The sequence below is a fragment of the Saccopteryx leptura genome, chromosome 3 (assembly GCF_036850995.1).
Source record: "Saccopteryx leptura isolate mSacLep1 chromosome 3, mSacLep1_pri_phased_curated, whole genome shotgun sequence".
In the NCBI taxonomy this organism is placed as follows: domain Eukaryota; kingdom Metazoa; phylum Chordata; class Mammalia; order Chiroptera; family Emballonuridae; genus Saccopteryx; species Saccopteryx leptura.
The window spans coordinates 68,750,242-68,766,464 of record NC_089505.1 but is presented as its reverse complement, the minus strand read 5'-3'; the positions used below and the strand labels follow the sequence as shown (position 1 = coordinate 68,766,464).

The following is a 16,223-nucleotide window of genomic DNA, read 5'->3' as shown; positions in this document are numbered from 1 at the left end:
CCTCCTCCCAAAAAGTGTAGAACCAGCCCTGGCCGGTTGGCTCAGCGGTAGAGTGTCGGCCAGGCATGTGGAAGTCGTGGGTTCAGTTCCCGGCCAGGGCACACAGAAGCGCCGCCCATCTGCTTCTCCATCCTTCCCCCTCTCCTTTCTCTTTATCTCTCTCTTCCCCTCCTGCAGCCAAGGCTCCATTGGAGTAAAGTTGGCCCGGGCACTGAGGATGGCTCTATGGCCTCTGCTTCAAGCATTAGAATGGCTCTGGTTGCAATGGAGCAATGCCCCAGATGGGCAGAGCATTGCCCCGTAGTGGGCATGCCGGGTGGATCTCAGTTGGGCACATGCGGGAGTCTGTCTCTCTGCCTCCCCTCACTTCTCACTTCGGAAAAATAGAAACAACAACAAAAAAAGTGCAGGAACCAAGGCTCCTCCTCTTCACACCCCAAAGGCCAGGCCCCCAGTCTTTTCTCCATCCCAAGAGTCTGTGCTCCAAGGCAATCTTATCTCAGACCCTGGGGTCTACCTGTCCATCATGTCCTCCTTCAGAACTAGGAGTCTTGGCACCTAACCCCTGGAGTCTGGATTACCAGCCCTCTCAACCTCAGATCCAGGAGTCTGGATACCAAGACCCTCCTCCCTCACACCCCGGATTCTGGGCTCCAAACCCCTCATTTATCAAACCCCAGAGTCCAGTCCTGTACCCTGTTCTGGGCACCCAGGGTTGTGGGCACCCAGAACTTGAAAGAGAAAGAAAGAAACAGACACAGATTTGGGTCAAATTAACTGCACTCCCCAGTGCTACTTTTGAGATTCCAGTGAAGCCAATGAACAACACGGGTTGCTGACCTCTACAAGGCAGATGCTTTTTAACTGAAGAATTAGATGTGCCTTTAATGCAGGGGCTCCACAGTCAGAGAAAACCGCAAAGCAACCCTTCTCCACTTATGAGGGGGAATGAAGGCAGATAAGAGGCCGGCATCAGCTTTTAAACATAATGGGTTTTGAGAAGTCTGACTCTAGGATGATTTGCAAAGAGAAGAATGAATGACCTCTGTGTTCTCGGATTCCCTGCAAAACTCCAAAGGGTCAAGGCTAAGTGACACAGCCCAGGACCTGAAATGAGGAGGGAAGAACACTTTATTCTTCTGCATCTCTCAAATTAATTAACTGGAACTGAGTCTTGCCAATGTTCTGGAAAGGCAACAGGGATGAAAACAGATGGAGGGAATTAATCACAGACAGAACTAACTGCCCAGGTACCCGCAGAGCTCTTGAAGGCCCATGAGAAGAGGAAATCAGGAGGAACTCGGCTGACTCAACACCCGAAAGGACAAATGGAACTGCTGCAAACACTCACAATTCCACCAGGCTTCCACAACGTGTTTATTATTTTCTGGCACGGTATGTACAATCTATGACTTCATGCACATGTTATCCACAGGGACAAAGCACAGCAGACAGATAGATACAGTGTTTTAAGTAGATAGCTTTTTAAATCACAGAATATTTATGTACTTTCACTTTTAAGCTTAAACACATTTAACTCTATTATCTAAAAGCCTCAAGAGTTCCCAAATTTGTACTTAATCATCAAACACTTGCCATTTCACATGCTGCCAAAGATGAAAAATCCATGGAACAGACTCCAGTCAGATATTCAAATGGAGAGTTCACTCACAATGGAGGGGTGTCATTGGTAGATTTCAGAGTCAGATTGTCACCCCTCTTCTCCACTTCAGAACCCCTGTTTTACAAATATGGATGCCTCATCCAAGATCAAGGGGCTGCCATCCACCTCACTGACCTTGTCTCAGTTATCTTTCTTTCCTTCTTCCTTTCTTACTTTATTAATTCTGAGAGATAGAGAGAGTCAGGGAGAGAGAGACAGGAACGTCAAGCTGCCTTGTATGTGCCCTGACCAGGGACTGAACCCACAACTTTGTCCTTTCGGGAGGACACTCTTAGCTTCAAGCTAACTGGCCAGGGCAGTTAGCTTTATTCTTACAACACATATTTCCAATCAAACAAATGTGATAAGGCTCAAATCCCTCAGCGATATTTGAGATGTCACCTTCCACTTTTATGCAACCACTGGTATAAAGGTGTGAATCAGTCATAAAAGATCAATCAGTCTTGCCCTGGCAGGGTAGCTCAGTTGGTTAGACCACTGTCCTGACATGCCAAGGTTGCAGGTTCAATCCTTGGGCAGGGCACATACAAGAATCAACCAATGAATGCATAAAGAAGTGGAACAACATCCATGATCCTCTCTCTCTCTTTCTCTCTCTCTTCCTTTCTCCCTCTAGAAAAATCAATAAATAACAAATTTAAAACTTTTTCCAGCAAGCCATGATAAACCTGTAGATAGCCGAGCAGGTCAGTATTAGTCATTTGTCACAGGATAGCAGGAAGGCTACTTGTAGCCAGTACCTCCCCATGGTCAGTGTGCCGCTCCGAGGTCAGTTTTAGCACAATCTCGCACTGATCTACACAGGTGCTTGCAATCAACTCAGCATAGCCCAAAAACACAGGGACGCCACCCTTGGTCAGAGGCTCATCCATCCCCCACCATTTTGGCCATTGTAAGGCCTAACAACGTAGCCGTTTCTTGACTGCTCATTTGGGCAAATGTGGTTTTTCCAGTTCCAGGCTTTTCAGAAAATGGTCAGTCATAGTCCAGAATGGCCATTCTGACTCAGGCTGCCTTTGGCGACCTTCTGTGACATCACTTGCAAAACTGAGGTTGTCTTCCAGTTCTTTCTCTCTTTGAGAAATCAGTGAAGCATAGGCAACAATATTTTCTTGGTCTGGATGAGTTGGGCAACACAAACAGAGTTCCAGGAAAGCATGCAACCAAATGAGAGCCTGGGGATCCTCAGTTTGTGAGGCAGTGTCACCTAAAAACTTCACACAATACAAAACACAAGTGATGGGCGCACAACACAATCAACAGTTCAAATGCTATAGAAATGTTTACCCGACACCTACGTAATCTTATTGATCAATGTCACCCCTTCAAATGTAATTTTTAAATAAAAATTTTAAAAAACACAAGTGATGTATTAGAGAATTGTACACCTGAAACATATCATTTTATTAGCCATCATCATCCTGATAAATTCAATACAAAAGAGATAAAAGTGAAGTGCTTACCAGGGTGTGAGGGTTGTGGAAGGGGAGGAGGAGGGAGAGGGAAGGGAAGAGGGACAATTATATGGGGATGGAAAATGATCTTTGAGTGATGGGCACACAATACAATCAGCAGCTCAAATGCTATAGAAATGTTCACCTGAAAACAATAGTAAATAAAATGTAAATCAGATCATATCACAGACAGACAGACAGACACACACGCACACACTTTAGGCCACAGAGAAAAACTGTCAGTGAGGATTCCTATTTAACTTGCAGTCCCTAAAAAAAGAAGAATCAAATAAACAGCAAGGCCTATTGTATCCAAGTTACTGATGGGAGTTTGGTTCACAAAACCAAAGCATCTTGGTAACCCGGGAAGCTTTCTGATATTAACTGCAGGCTGAAAGCCAGGTGTTCCACTTGGGATGGGTCTCTGCAGGCCAGTGCAACAGCCTGAGATTTCTTTAAGATATTTATGACTCACCCTGGCACTCTCTCTCTCTCTCTCTCTCTCTCATCAATAGAAAAATTTTAATATATCTTTTTTGAAGATACTCCTCAGGGTAGTATCTTGATTCTGCTCCTTGAGAGTGCCATCAGCTGGCAGAGAGCCTCCAGACCCTGGATAGACCACCAGGAGGAGCAGGGGGAGGAGGAGGAGCAGCTCGAGGGAAGCAGGACCCAGAGGAGTGTAGAGCACTGTCTGGGGCAAGACATCACCCCAGCACCCTGCAGTGCGTAGGCTTGGGCGGGTACACCTCCCCAGAAGGGTGGTTCTTAAGACCCCTTCCTTTCCCTGACCAGTTGGCTCAGCAGTAGAGTGTCAGCCCGGCATGTGGAAGTCCCAGGTTCAATTTCTGAACAGGGTACACAGGAGAAGCACCCCTCTGCTTCTCCACCCTTCCCCCTCTCCTTTCTCTCTATCTCTCTCTCTTCCCCTCCAGCAGCCAAGGTTCCATTGGAACAAAGTTGGCCCCAGGTGCTGAGGATGGCTCCACGAGCTCTGCCTCAGGCACTAGAATGGCTCCAATTGCAATGGAGCAACACCCCAGCTGGGCAGAGCATCGGCCCCTGGTGGACATGCTGGGTGGATCCTGGTCGGGCGCAGGTGGGAGTCTGTCTGCCTCCCCGGTTCTCACTTCAGAAATATATAAACAACAACAAAAAAAGACACCCTTCCCCACTCATTTTTTTTTTTTTTCATTTTTCTGAAGCTGGAAACAGGGAGAGACAGTCAGACAGACTCCCGCATGCGCCCGGCCGGGATCCACCCGGCACGCCCACCATGGGGCGATGCTCTGCCCATCCTGGGCGTCGCCATGTTGCAACCAGAGCCACTCTAGCGCCTGAGGCAGAGGCCACAGAGCCATCCCCAGCGCCCGGGCCATCTTTGCTCCAATGGAGCCTTGGCTGCGGGAGGGGAAGAGAGAGACAGAGAGGAAAGCGCGGCGGAGGGGTGGAGAAGCAAATGGGCGCTTCTCCTATGTGCCCTGGCCGGGAATCGAACCCGGGTCCTCCGCACACTAGGCCGACGCTCTACCGCTGAGCCAACCGGCCAGGGCCCCCCACTCATTTTTGTAAGTCTTCCATCCCTACATTAAATGAAGGCATCCCTCTCTCAGATCCAGGACAGCAACCTCCCAGCCCTCCCCTCCATCAGACCCAGGGTTCTGTGCCATCCACTTGTTTTGCCTCTGGATCAGTGACAGGTTGAAGGAATGTTTGGGGTTCAGGCTCACCTACCCTAATGAAGCTCCATTAACTTCTCCTCTCTCCCACATGCTGCTCCTAATCAACATTCAATCTAAAATTTTAAAAAGCAACAAAACATGGCAGTTGCACGAAGTCAGGCTGGAGACACCAGGCCCTACCTCTCAGCTTCCTTATACAAGTCTGGAGGTGAAATTCTTTGCAATGACCTAGGAAAGTCCTCTTGTTGAATTTCTAAAAAGAAAAGCCGGTGATATCTCTAGGGTGGGATGGAAAGTAAAATGGAGAGATTCCTGTTTCTTTTACACAGTGTTGCAAGACAGTGGATCACATGAATAGTTTACAGGTATGCAGGTAAAAGATAATCACAAGGAATGTTGAGGGTATCTCTTCCCAGTATCAGGATATCTATCTCTGCAGGTCTGGAGAAGAGATTATGCTGACATTTAAAGTATGTTATTATTTCAGATGCACAAAAACAATGGACAGGGCTTGCTCAAGGTAAAGGTTAATTGATCATATAGGCCTTAGGACGTGACTTTCTGCATTAACCCACTAAAACAAGAATGTTTTAATGACCAGAACATCCCATGTAACTACTTTTAGTTACTAAGCTTGTCAGATTTACCAGGTGGTCCCATTCTGGTTCATATTTCTTCTCATCTATCTTGCACTTGAGAATCTTTTTGTCCACCCACTATTCCACTCTTCTCCATATTATAGAACTCTGCAGCCACGGATGTCCTGCACAAAGAAGGTTAAGATGCCTCCTCTCAAAAAATATAGATAGAAAAGCCAAGTCTTCCAGACCCTCCTTCCTCCAACCCAAGAGCCCAGTTGGCTCCTGCCCAGGACCCACAGTCAAGGTCTCAGCTCTCTTCTCATTCTGAACTCAAAAGTCTAGACATCCACTGACACCCTCCTTTGGAGACCCAGGAGTTCAGGTAGCCCTCACCTTGCTTCACTGCAGAGAAGTTGGAGATCAGCTCAGAGAGGTAATCTGATTCACCAGAAAGCAACAAAGCCTGGATTCAGGTTCTTACTAAATTGACTCTCACTCCTAAGGGAGGCCGGGGAAGGCTGCAGAAACCCACCTGCTCATGCACCAAGGCTGGACATGGTGGACTCCCAAACAAGTCTGAGCCCCGATCAGATCAGTCCCACCAAAGCTGAAAAGAAGCCTTACTTGGGATGGGTTAGGTATGTTTGATGGAAAGCCAACTCTTGCTCCTAAGGGGAGGAGGGCAGAGGGTGCTGAACAACTTCTGAGAGAACAGGGGCCAGAGGTGTAGAGTTTTGGGTCTTTTACCTAAAAGAATTTGAATACAGAATTATAGAAATAAATAGTAGCTAGGTTTCTGGGTCCCCATTTTTAGGATGTCTGTAGTGTGGATTCCTAGTCTGAAGGAGGATGGTTTTGGGGGACTGGGCTCCTGAGTCTGAGGGAGGAGAAGGATGGTGACCTGTCCATGAGAATAATTATGAAACAGTGTTAGTGTCATGCAAAAAAATGTTTATGCCATCTGGTGTTTAATTTAAAAAAAGGAAGACACAAAAATGTCAGTGCATGTGATCATCATGATGTAAAATGAAATAGTCATAAAATAAAACCTGAGAGAGCATGTACCAAATGGCATGTGGACGTAGTCATGGGTGTCTCCTTTATTCTGTTTCCCTCTCTGTGCCTGTGCACTTTTATTACCTGAACAGTACAGGTGGGAACCTCTGAGGAAGTGAAGTTGGGGAGAGGAAAGGGTTCAAGAAAGGGAGACGGAAAAGGAAAATGAATCTGATTCTGCCAATATATTTGGCTACAGCAATCTGATTTATTTTATGGCCCACATGGTCCCCAAGGAATAAGAACCCCACTGGACCACCAGCCCCAGTGAGAGGAGAAAAGACCCTCAGCTACTGGGGTGTTCTTGGGAACCCAAAAGGATCCTCAAAAAACTCAGTATCTCCTGACCTCCACAGTTTTTATCCTAGACCCCCTTCATGAAGCAAAGGAGCTTAGAGAGCCCTCTTTGTCATAAACTATTGATAAAGTTCACAGTACCCAGCTCCTTTTTTAAAAAAAAACTGTTGTGAAGATTAAATAAGATGTGAGAGTATTGCTTCTGGCACAAAGAGGTGCCAAGTAGATGTTTCCTCCCTCAAGTTTATGGGTCACAGCTTAATAAGAAAGACAAATTCAGTGGAAATGTCTCCTCTTTCATTTCTGACTTCATTGGACTCTTTTCTCTTTCCTCTTTAGTCTAGACAGAGGTTTGTCACTTTTATTAACCTCAAAAAACCAGCTTTTTGCTGCATTAGTTTTTTGATACAGTCTCTTTGTTCTCTATTTAATTCTGCTCTAATTTTTATTATTTTCTTTGCTGACTCCAGGCTGCTTTTGTTCTTTATTTTCTTAGTTGAGGTTTATCTTATTTCTTGAGATAAGCCCACAATGATATGAACTTCCCTCTTATTACTGCTTTAGTTGCAATCCAAAACTTTCACTATGTCATATTGTCATTCTCATTTGCCTTTCTATATTTTGATCTTGCATATTATTTCTCCTTGGATTTTGACATTTTTAGTAGGATGTTGTTTAATCTCCTCATATTTGTTTGGGGGGTGCTTTTTTTATTCAGTTGATTTCTAGTTTCAAAGCATATGGCTAGAGAATAGCTTGGTATAAATTTGATCTTCTTAAATTTGTTGAAGCTAGTTTTGTGTCCCAACATTTAGCATATCCTTGATAATGTTTGATGAGCACTAGCAAAGAATGTATAACTGGTGTTTTGAGTTGAAAAGCTCTGTAGGCCCTGGCCAGTTGGCTCAGTGGTAGAGCGTTGGCCTGGTGTGCAGAAGTCCTGGGTTCGATTCCCGGCCAGGGCACACAGGAGAAGTGCCCATCTGCTTCTCCACCCCTCCCCCTCTCCTTCCTCTCTGTCTCTCTCTTCCCCTCCTGCAGCCAAGGCTCCATTGGAGCAAAGTTGGCCCGGGTGCTGAAGATGGCTCTGTGGCCTCTGCCTCAGGTGCTAGAATGGCTCTGGTTGCAGCAAAGTGACACCCCAGATGGGCAGAGCATCGCCCCCTGGTGGGCATGCCAGGTGGATCCCAGTCGGGCGCATGCAGGAGTCTGTCTGACTGCCTCCCCATTTCCAACTTCAGAAAAATACAAAAAAAAAAAAAAGCTCTGTAAATGTCAATTGTGTTCATTTGGCCTAATGTATCATTTAAGACTGATATTTCTTTATTTATTTTTTGTTTGGATGATCTATCTATAGATGTCAATGAGGTATATAAGTCCTCTACTATGATTGTGTTTTGTCAGTTTAGTTCTGTTAGTAGTTGCTTTATATAATTCTGCACTCCCTGACTGGCTGCATGTGTATTGAGAAGTGCTGTGTTCTTGATGTAGTATTCCTTCTATCATTATAAAATATCTATCTTTGATTCTTATGACTTTTTTTATTTTATGAATCTTGGTCTTACAGAGAACTTTATGAATTTCACAAAGTAAGTAGAGGCAAAAATAAATGAATGGGACTATATCAAACTACAAAGCTTCTGTACAGTAAAAGAAACTACCAACAAAACCAGCCTAATGGAAGAAAATATTTGCAAAGAACAGCTCTGACAGAGGGTTAATATCCAAAATGTATTTAAAAACTCATACAACTCAACACCAAACAAACAATCTAATTACAAAATGGGCAGAATACCCGAGAAGACATACAAATGGTCAAGAGATATATGAAAAGATGCTCAACTTCACTACCTATTAGGGAAATGCAGGTCAAAACTACAATGAGCTATATCACCTCACACCTGTTAGAATGGCTGTTATCAACAAGGCAAGTAATAAGAAGATTGGAGATGTTGGGGAGAAAAAAGAACCCTCATTTACCGCCGGTGGAATGCCACTATGAAAAACAGAATGAAGATTCCTCAAAAAATTAAGAATAGAGCTACCATATGACCCATCAACCCCTCTCCTGGGTATCTACTAAAAAAATCTGGCAACATTTATTTGCAAAAATAAATGCACCCCTATGTTCACTGCAGCATTATTTACAGTGGCCAAGACATGGAAACAAATAAGGTGTTCTTCAATGAATGATTAGATAAAGAAGATATGGTGTATATATATATACATACATACAATAGAATACTACTCAACCATAAATAGAGATGAAATACTACCATTTGTGACAACAACATAGGTGGATCTTGAGGCTGTCACACTAAGTGAAGTTAATCAGATGGAAAAAGACAAGAACCATATGCTTTCACTCATATATGGGACATAAAATTGCACCGGCCAGTGGCTCAGTGGATACAGCAATGTCTGGTGTATGGACATCCCAGTTTCAATCCTGGTCAGGGCACACAGGAGAAGAAACCATTTGCTTCTCTCTGCTCCCTCTCACCCTTTTCTCCTTCTTTCCCTCCCACGACCAGTAGCTCAAATAGTCCAGGCATGGCCCCAAGTTCTAGAATAGCTCCTTTGAAGTGCATTAGCCTCAGGCTAAAAGTAGCTCAGTGCTGATCATCATCCCCTGATGGGGTTTCCCAATGGATCCCAGTTGGGGCACATGCGGGAGTCTGCCTCACTATCTCCCCTCCTCTCACCTAAAAAAAATAATTGATTAATTATATATATATATATAAAACTGCAAGCTACAAATAAAACAAACAAAAAACACTCATAGACACAGACAACAGTATGGTGGTTACCATAGGGAAGGAGAGTGGGTGGGACAGTAGAAGGTAAAAGGGGTCAAACATATGGTGACAAAAAAAGATTCGACTGTGGTTGTAAACACCCAATGCGACATACAATGATGTATCACAGAATCACACACTGGGAATCTACCTGTATAACTTTATTAACCAATATCACCCACAAATTTAATTTAAAATAATGTAATGAGGTAATACTAATAAGAGAAAATGTATTCTAAAAAAAGGAATCCTTACTTCTCTGACACCTCATTGTTGTATTATAGTTAATAGAGGGAGAGACACACAGAACACAAAGGTATGAAATACATCCCTATCACAGTGCACTACAGTAATAACAACTGTGGTAATACTGGAAGCTAATGTTGTATAAGTTAATAAGCTATACAAACAATATACATCATTTTATTTCATCATCCTTAACTCTTTATTTTCATGCTAAAGAAGCTAGAATATAAAGTCCAAAGAACCACATTAATAAACCAAGATACTTACAGTTTTTTGTTAGCCATCTTGAAAGTTAGAATAACAGAAATTCAAGAATATTTCTGAAAAACTTAAAAGGGAACTTCCAGTAGACGTAGAAACAAGGTGTATCTTCTAAAACACTGCATAAAATAGAAGCTAGAAAGGTATAATCTCTGCAACAAATTACAATGAAAACTAAACTACAAGGAAACAATTAAAAGTAAAACAGAACGGAGAAACTAATGGCACAGTAAAACGTAACAATGTAACAGGCACATTAAAAGACAAAACTGACTAGAATGAATAAAATTATTTAAAAAAAATAGTACAAAAAAAATAATAAAACCTATTGGAGGTGCAAAGCAGGAAGGAGCATGTGGGTGGCTTCAGAGACCTCAGCCCCTGCCAGTGCACATTGAACCACACACAGCAGGGGAAAGGCTGGTGGTAACCAGCCATAGCAAAGAAACATTCTTTGTAGTCTATCATTCCTCAGGTTCATCCCACCTGTTTGCTCTAAATCACCAAAGGTGACTGCACAGTTCTTACATACTCCAAAAAAAAATTGTCTTTTAGGTTCAAAAAAGAAAAAATCAAACATACTATTTTTAGTACGAACAAAAAGAGAAAATAATTCTTTTGCTCCCAAAATACTACTAGGGGTCGCGAATACATGTCTACTGTACTCTGTGATAGGTTTGAACTCACGTCTGAGGTGTGGGGGCTGAGTCCCAGGCCAATGGTGCTTGCACCGTGGAGGGTGCCATACCCAGATTGCTGGGGAGCTGAGAGAGCAGAGCCTTCTTGTCCACACTGGCAAAATGCCCTCGTGCCATGGGGTTGGCCTGGGCAACAACCAGTCCTGGATGTGAGGAACTGGTCTGTGGGGAAACGCGGTGCGGAGAAGGCTGAGGCTGCATCCTTGGGGAAAGGCTGGAATGGGGAGGTGCTGAGACTGCAGCCATGTTCAAGGGACAGGCTGTGGAGAACGCACCTTGACTAGAGAGAGGAGGAGGGATCTGTTGGCCTTGTAGGTTGGGGGACTGAGCCTGATTTAGGGGCATGTACTGTTGAGGGCTCATGGGGTGTGGCTGAGCAAGGGGCCCCATCTGCTGGTAAAGGAGTCACTCCGGCTGGGCCTGTTGACTTGCTCCTGCTTCTGCTTCCAAGACCTGGGGGAGCTGGTCCATCTGACCCACGCTCCCTTCTTGCACCTCTTGCATTTCATCCTGCATCTCTTGCTGCTGTGGCTGCTGCTGCTGCTGCTGTGGGGGTTGGTCAACCCCTTGGGGTTCCTGGAACTGGTTGTGGTTGGCCATCCCAGGGTCGATGTTTGCTGCGTCATCTGCTCCTTGTTGCTGCGTCATCTGCTCTTGTCTCAAGGTGTCGTGATCAGTGTTCATCTGCTGATCCTGGGGGCTCATAGGTTGCTGGAGCTGCTGCTCGGGTTGCTGCTGGGGCAGGCCGCCCTTCTGGACACCAGCCTGAGTAGGATTCACGCTCTGCATGGCCGGGGGCTGTGTGCCAGGCTGCCCAAGGAGGGACTGTGGATTGATGATGGCGTTCCTAATAGCCCGCTGATCAAAGAAGGCAAGCAACAGCTCGGGGTTGGTGTGCAAGATACTAAGCACCTGCTGATGCTGGAGGGGAGAGCTGGGAGACCTGAGAACCTGCAGAAGCCTTTTTAAGGCTTCATGAGATGCAGAGCCTGGCTTGAAAGGGCTCAAGCGAACCTGGCCCCTTCTTGGTTGGGGAGCCATGTTCAAGGGTTGACCATGCTGGGCCACTGGTACCATGGCTGGCCTTGGCATCCCGAACTGTGGCTGTTGGGGCTGAGGCATTCCTCCTTGGGCCCCTGGTGGCTGTTGCTGCATCCCTGTGGGCCCCTTCCCTGGCTCCAAATGCTCACTGGGACCTGGGTTCAAACCCATGGGAGTTGTTGGGGTCTTCTGAGGTGTCTCAGCTGCGTTCCCAATATCCATTTCCATTTCCTCTGCTGCCGTCTGGGGCCCTGGACAGGTGGGCTGAGCAGCATGAGGGGAAGTTAGAGGGGTCACCTGGCCAGGTTCTTTACCCTGGGACTCAGAGCCCTCAGCTTGAGTCGGTATGCTGTTTGGGTTGGGTGTCGGTGGGGGGGTTAGAGTGGCGGGAGCTGGGAAGAGCAGGCCCTGTTGCTGCCCCAACATACCAGCCTGCAGCATGCTGGCCATCCTCCTGCGGAGGATCTGGGCCTGCTGTAGCCGGTACTGCAGCTGCTGCCGCCGGATCCTTTGCTTGATGTTCAGGCAGAACGGCACAGTGCACCTGTTTTCTTGGCAGTGCTTGGCGTGGTAGCAACAGAGAGAGATGAGCTGCTTGCAGATGAGGCAGCTTCCATTGGTTCTCCATTTGCAACCCTTGGTATGCCGCACAACCCGTTTCATCTTCTGACAGGGTGCCAGGGAGCAACTGACATCTTCGCACCGGCAGGCATGGACCAGAGCCTGGATACAGCGCTGGAAGCTCATGTTGCGGGTATCTCCCGGGTTCTGGGTAGCTGCAGCCTGCGGGTTGCTGCTCTCTTTATCTAAGCCGGGAATTTTTTTCTCCATTCTGTGCTCACGGTTTTTCCTGTTATAGCAGGAGATGCACAAATCTTCAGCCTCCCAGACAGGGTGGTGCCAGCACGTCTCCACGTGGACCTTGCTCTCCTCACAGGTATAGACGAGGTGGTCCTGGCTCTGGGTGTCACTGGCTGGTTTTCAGAGACCCCTGCATCCTTCAAAACAACCCAGAGAAGATAACGATAAGAAACAGAGGCAAAATCTATCAGGATCAGGCCAATGTAGAAAAATGAATCAGGAAAATCAAAAGCCACAGCAGCATGTAAGCAAAGTGAAGGTGAGATGTGCTAAGTGGTATAAAGTAGGGATTTACAGAAGAACACGAGTCAGAATTACCCTGTGACTACTCTGGGGAGCAAATAGCAGGGACAAAGTCACATCAAACAAATGCTCTTACAAAAACAAGGACATTTGTTGTCTGACCTTTGGTGGCACAGTGGATAAAGCAATGATCTGGAACACAGAGATTACTGGATCAAACTACTGCACTTTCTGGGTCAAGGCACGTATGACAAGCAACAAGCAAGCAATGAACAACTAAAGTGAAGCGACAATGCTTCTCTCTCCCTGCCTCTCTCTCCTATCGCTGTAAAATCAATAAATAAAGTCTTTTTCAGAAAGAGGACATTTGACACAAACACCACTGAAATAGAAGATATTAATATATCACTGTAAATTTGTGACAGATAAAATAGGCAAATAGTATATATTTTTTATTCAAACCACATCATTTAATTTCAACACTGATTTAATACGATGTACTGCCCCTCCTTTGTATGTAGTAACACAACATTAAATATGCTCAGTGATATTGGAAAGAATTCAAAGCATTATTGAAGTTCAAAATAGGATAAAAGAATGGACAAAATAGTATTTTTAATATGGCTTTAATATTAAACTTAGAATATTGACTTTAGCAATACATCATGAAAACATACATTCTTTCAAATATTCACATGTACCTTTTTTATTGATAGATTTTGGAGAGAGAAGGAGAGATAGAGAGAGAAAGACAGAAACATAGATCTGTTCCTATATGTGCCCTGACCAGGGATCGAACTGGCAACCTCTGTGCTTTGGGACAACGCTCCAATGAACCAAGCTATCCGGCCAAGGCAATATGTACCTTTTTAAAAATACCACATATTAAATGAAATAGAAAGGTCAATAAATTCCTCTAAATAGAATTAGAAAATAACAACAAGCATAGCAACAAAAATTCCAAATGAATCAGAAAATTAAAATAAAAAATTTATCCTAAATGCCTCTTATGTGAAGTAAAAATAGGCAATTATTGCATTGTACAATATTTAAATATGAAAAGTTTTGATGGTGAAGGATGAACACAATCAAAATAATTCTGATTATTTCTGTGATTACAGGGTGATAACAAGATTAGGATGCTACCAAAGTTATCATCTGCCTGCATAAAAAATAAAAACAAGTAATGCAAAAGGATAATTAAACATCTTATATCTGTTTTATCTTCCCAAAGTAATTTACATTTTTAATGCAATAACAAAATCTCTAATGAGCATACCAACTAGAAATGTTAAAACAAGTAACAGTTCACACAGTTCAACATTCACAAGGTACAAAGGGCATGGGAAGATCTCAATCTTCACCTATCATCCTTGAGCCAACCAGGTTCTCTCCCAGGAAGTAATTTTCCTAGAATTTTGTGACTCCTTCCGATGACAGTCTATGCACAAACAAGCAAATATAACTGCACAATCAGTTTGGATTTCCTTAGTCTCTGATCGTTTACAAGCACTTAATTATTAGCATGATGCTCTCCACATCCATCCATGCTAAGTTAAATAAGCCCAAGAAAGACAAGTACCATGTGATTTCACTCATATGTGGGATCTAATGAACAAAATGAACTAACAAGCAAAATAGAGACAGACTCATAGAAGGCAGGCTGACAGCTGTGGGTGAGGGGGTGGAGGGACTGAGCAAAAACAAACAAAAAGGGGGAAAGCTCAGACACTGACAACAGTGTGGGGACAGCTGGGGGGGCATGGTCGATGGTGGATCTCACTTGAAGTTGGGGGTGAACACACAATACAGTGTACTGATGATATGTTGTAGAATTGGGCACCGGAAGCCTGTATAATTTTGGTAACCAGTGTCACCCAATAAATTTAATTTTTTTAAATGAAAATAGTTAAAAATAAAAACAGTTCATATTTGTAGCAACAGTCAAGGGAAGGGACGACTTGAACAGAGAAATAGGTTTGAGGAGTGACTTCATGGGAACAGCTGGTAAGGTGTTGGGGGTGGGGGAGAAGCGATGCAGTATGAAGTCCCTGCCTGTCATACAGGCTGGAGACGCAAATCAAGGACCCCAAGGAATCTTCCCCATCACTATTGCAGGCCTCCCAAAGCAGCAAGTCCCACCCGCTCACCAGTCAGACACACTTAGGCCTCCCAGTCACGACCACATCCTACCGGCCAACTCGGCAGCTGATGAACTTCACTCAATGACCTGCCCCAATAACAAGTCATATTAAATATCGACCCCCACAGCCATCAGTGACCTCTCCAAGCTCCTAGACTCCCCACAACGACTCAATCCCTCACCCCAAATGCCCCATCCTTGATCCCCACAACCTCCACACTATGCACACCCCACGGACTCGCCCGTCACTGACCACGAGGCTCCCCGTTACTATCCCCACAGTCCTATCCATGACCACACGGACCGCCCGTCAGTGACCTCACAAGCCCTCAGCACTGACACCCCACCCCACCCCCGCCCAGGCCTCTGATTTTGAGTCCGCAGACTCACCACGCCAGGCTGACCCCACCCTCCCTCCATCGCTGACCAAGAGACTCACCGATTAACAGCGTCACAGATTCACGATAACAGATCCCAGCAGACTCCCGGCTTGCGATACGCAAACCGCCCGACGACCCAGGCCACTGCTTGAACCCCTTCCCTGACCCCAAGACCCGCGTCACTGACACCCGCAGACTCTGATCACTGACACTCCACACTGAGCCCCTCGCAAGTCTCCCCTCTTAACCGAGTGTCCTCACGACCTCGCTCCAACCCGCACAGGTTTCCACCCGCTCGGTTCCCAAGCGGTCGCCTAGCAACCGCTCAGCCCCCCCCTCCACTGCGCAGACTCAGTAGCAGCTCTGAGCGAATAATAGCTGCGGGTCAGGCGAGGACACGGCTTCTGAGCATTTGGGCCTTTGGGGCGGGGAAGAATGTGAAGACAGACAGTTTCAAAGGTGCGGGGCAGAGAAAACCGCCTCTCCCTCTGGACGTCTCAGCTCGGAGAGCCCCGACCCCCCCAGGTGCAGCCATAGGGCCGCACTCGTGCCAGCTCCGAGAACACAGCGCCGCCCTCTTCCCATCTGTAAATGGGACCGGGACTCAAGTCGCTGAGTCTCCTTTGTGGCGTGAGGACATCAAGAGTAATTGTGGCTGCGTGTTCTCGTATGATGGCCACAGACCTTCAGATGCAGGATGAGATGCAGAAAATTACCGGTGTATTTCACGGAAAAGTCAGCACTAATCTGGAGGAGCCAGTCACAGTGACAGCAAATGGAAACAGTGCTTAATACATT

The 16,223-nt window shown here is 45.6% G+C and overlaps 1 protein-coding gene and 1 pseudogene across 1 annotated transcript; both read right to left on the bottom strand.

Moving 5' to 3' along the window:
- Nucleotides 1-1,358: 1,358 nt before the first annotated feature.
- LOC136398195 (ataxin-10 pseudogene) lies at nt 1,359-2,934 on the bottom strand (annotated as a pseudogene).
- Nucleotides 2,935-4,828: 1,894 nt separating this feature from the next.
- Nucleotides 4,829-15,829, bottom strand: LOC136399170 (histone acetyltransferase p300-like). The gene is made up of 2 exons (XM_066374106.1): nt 15,485-15,829; nt 4,829-12,796 (listed from the first exon to the last, which is right to left on the bottom strand). The coding sequence occupies exon 2, from the start codon at nt 12,627-12,629 to the stop codon at nt 11,163-11,165; it is 1,467 nt and encodes a 488-aa protein (XP_066230203.1). The 5' UTR covers nt 12,630-12,796; nt 15,485-15,829; the 3' UTR covers nt 4,829-11,162.
- Between the last annotated feature and the right edge of the window lie 394 nt (nt 15,830-16,223).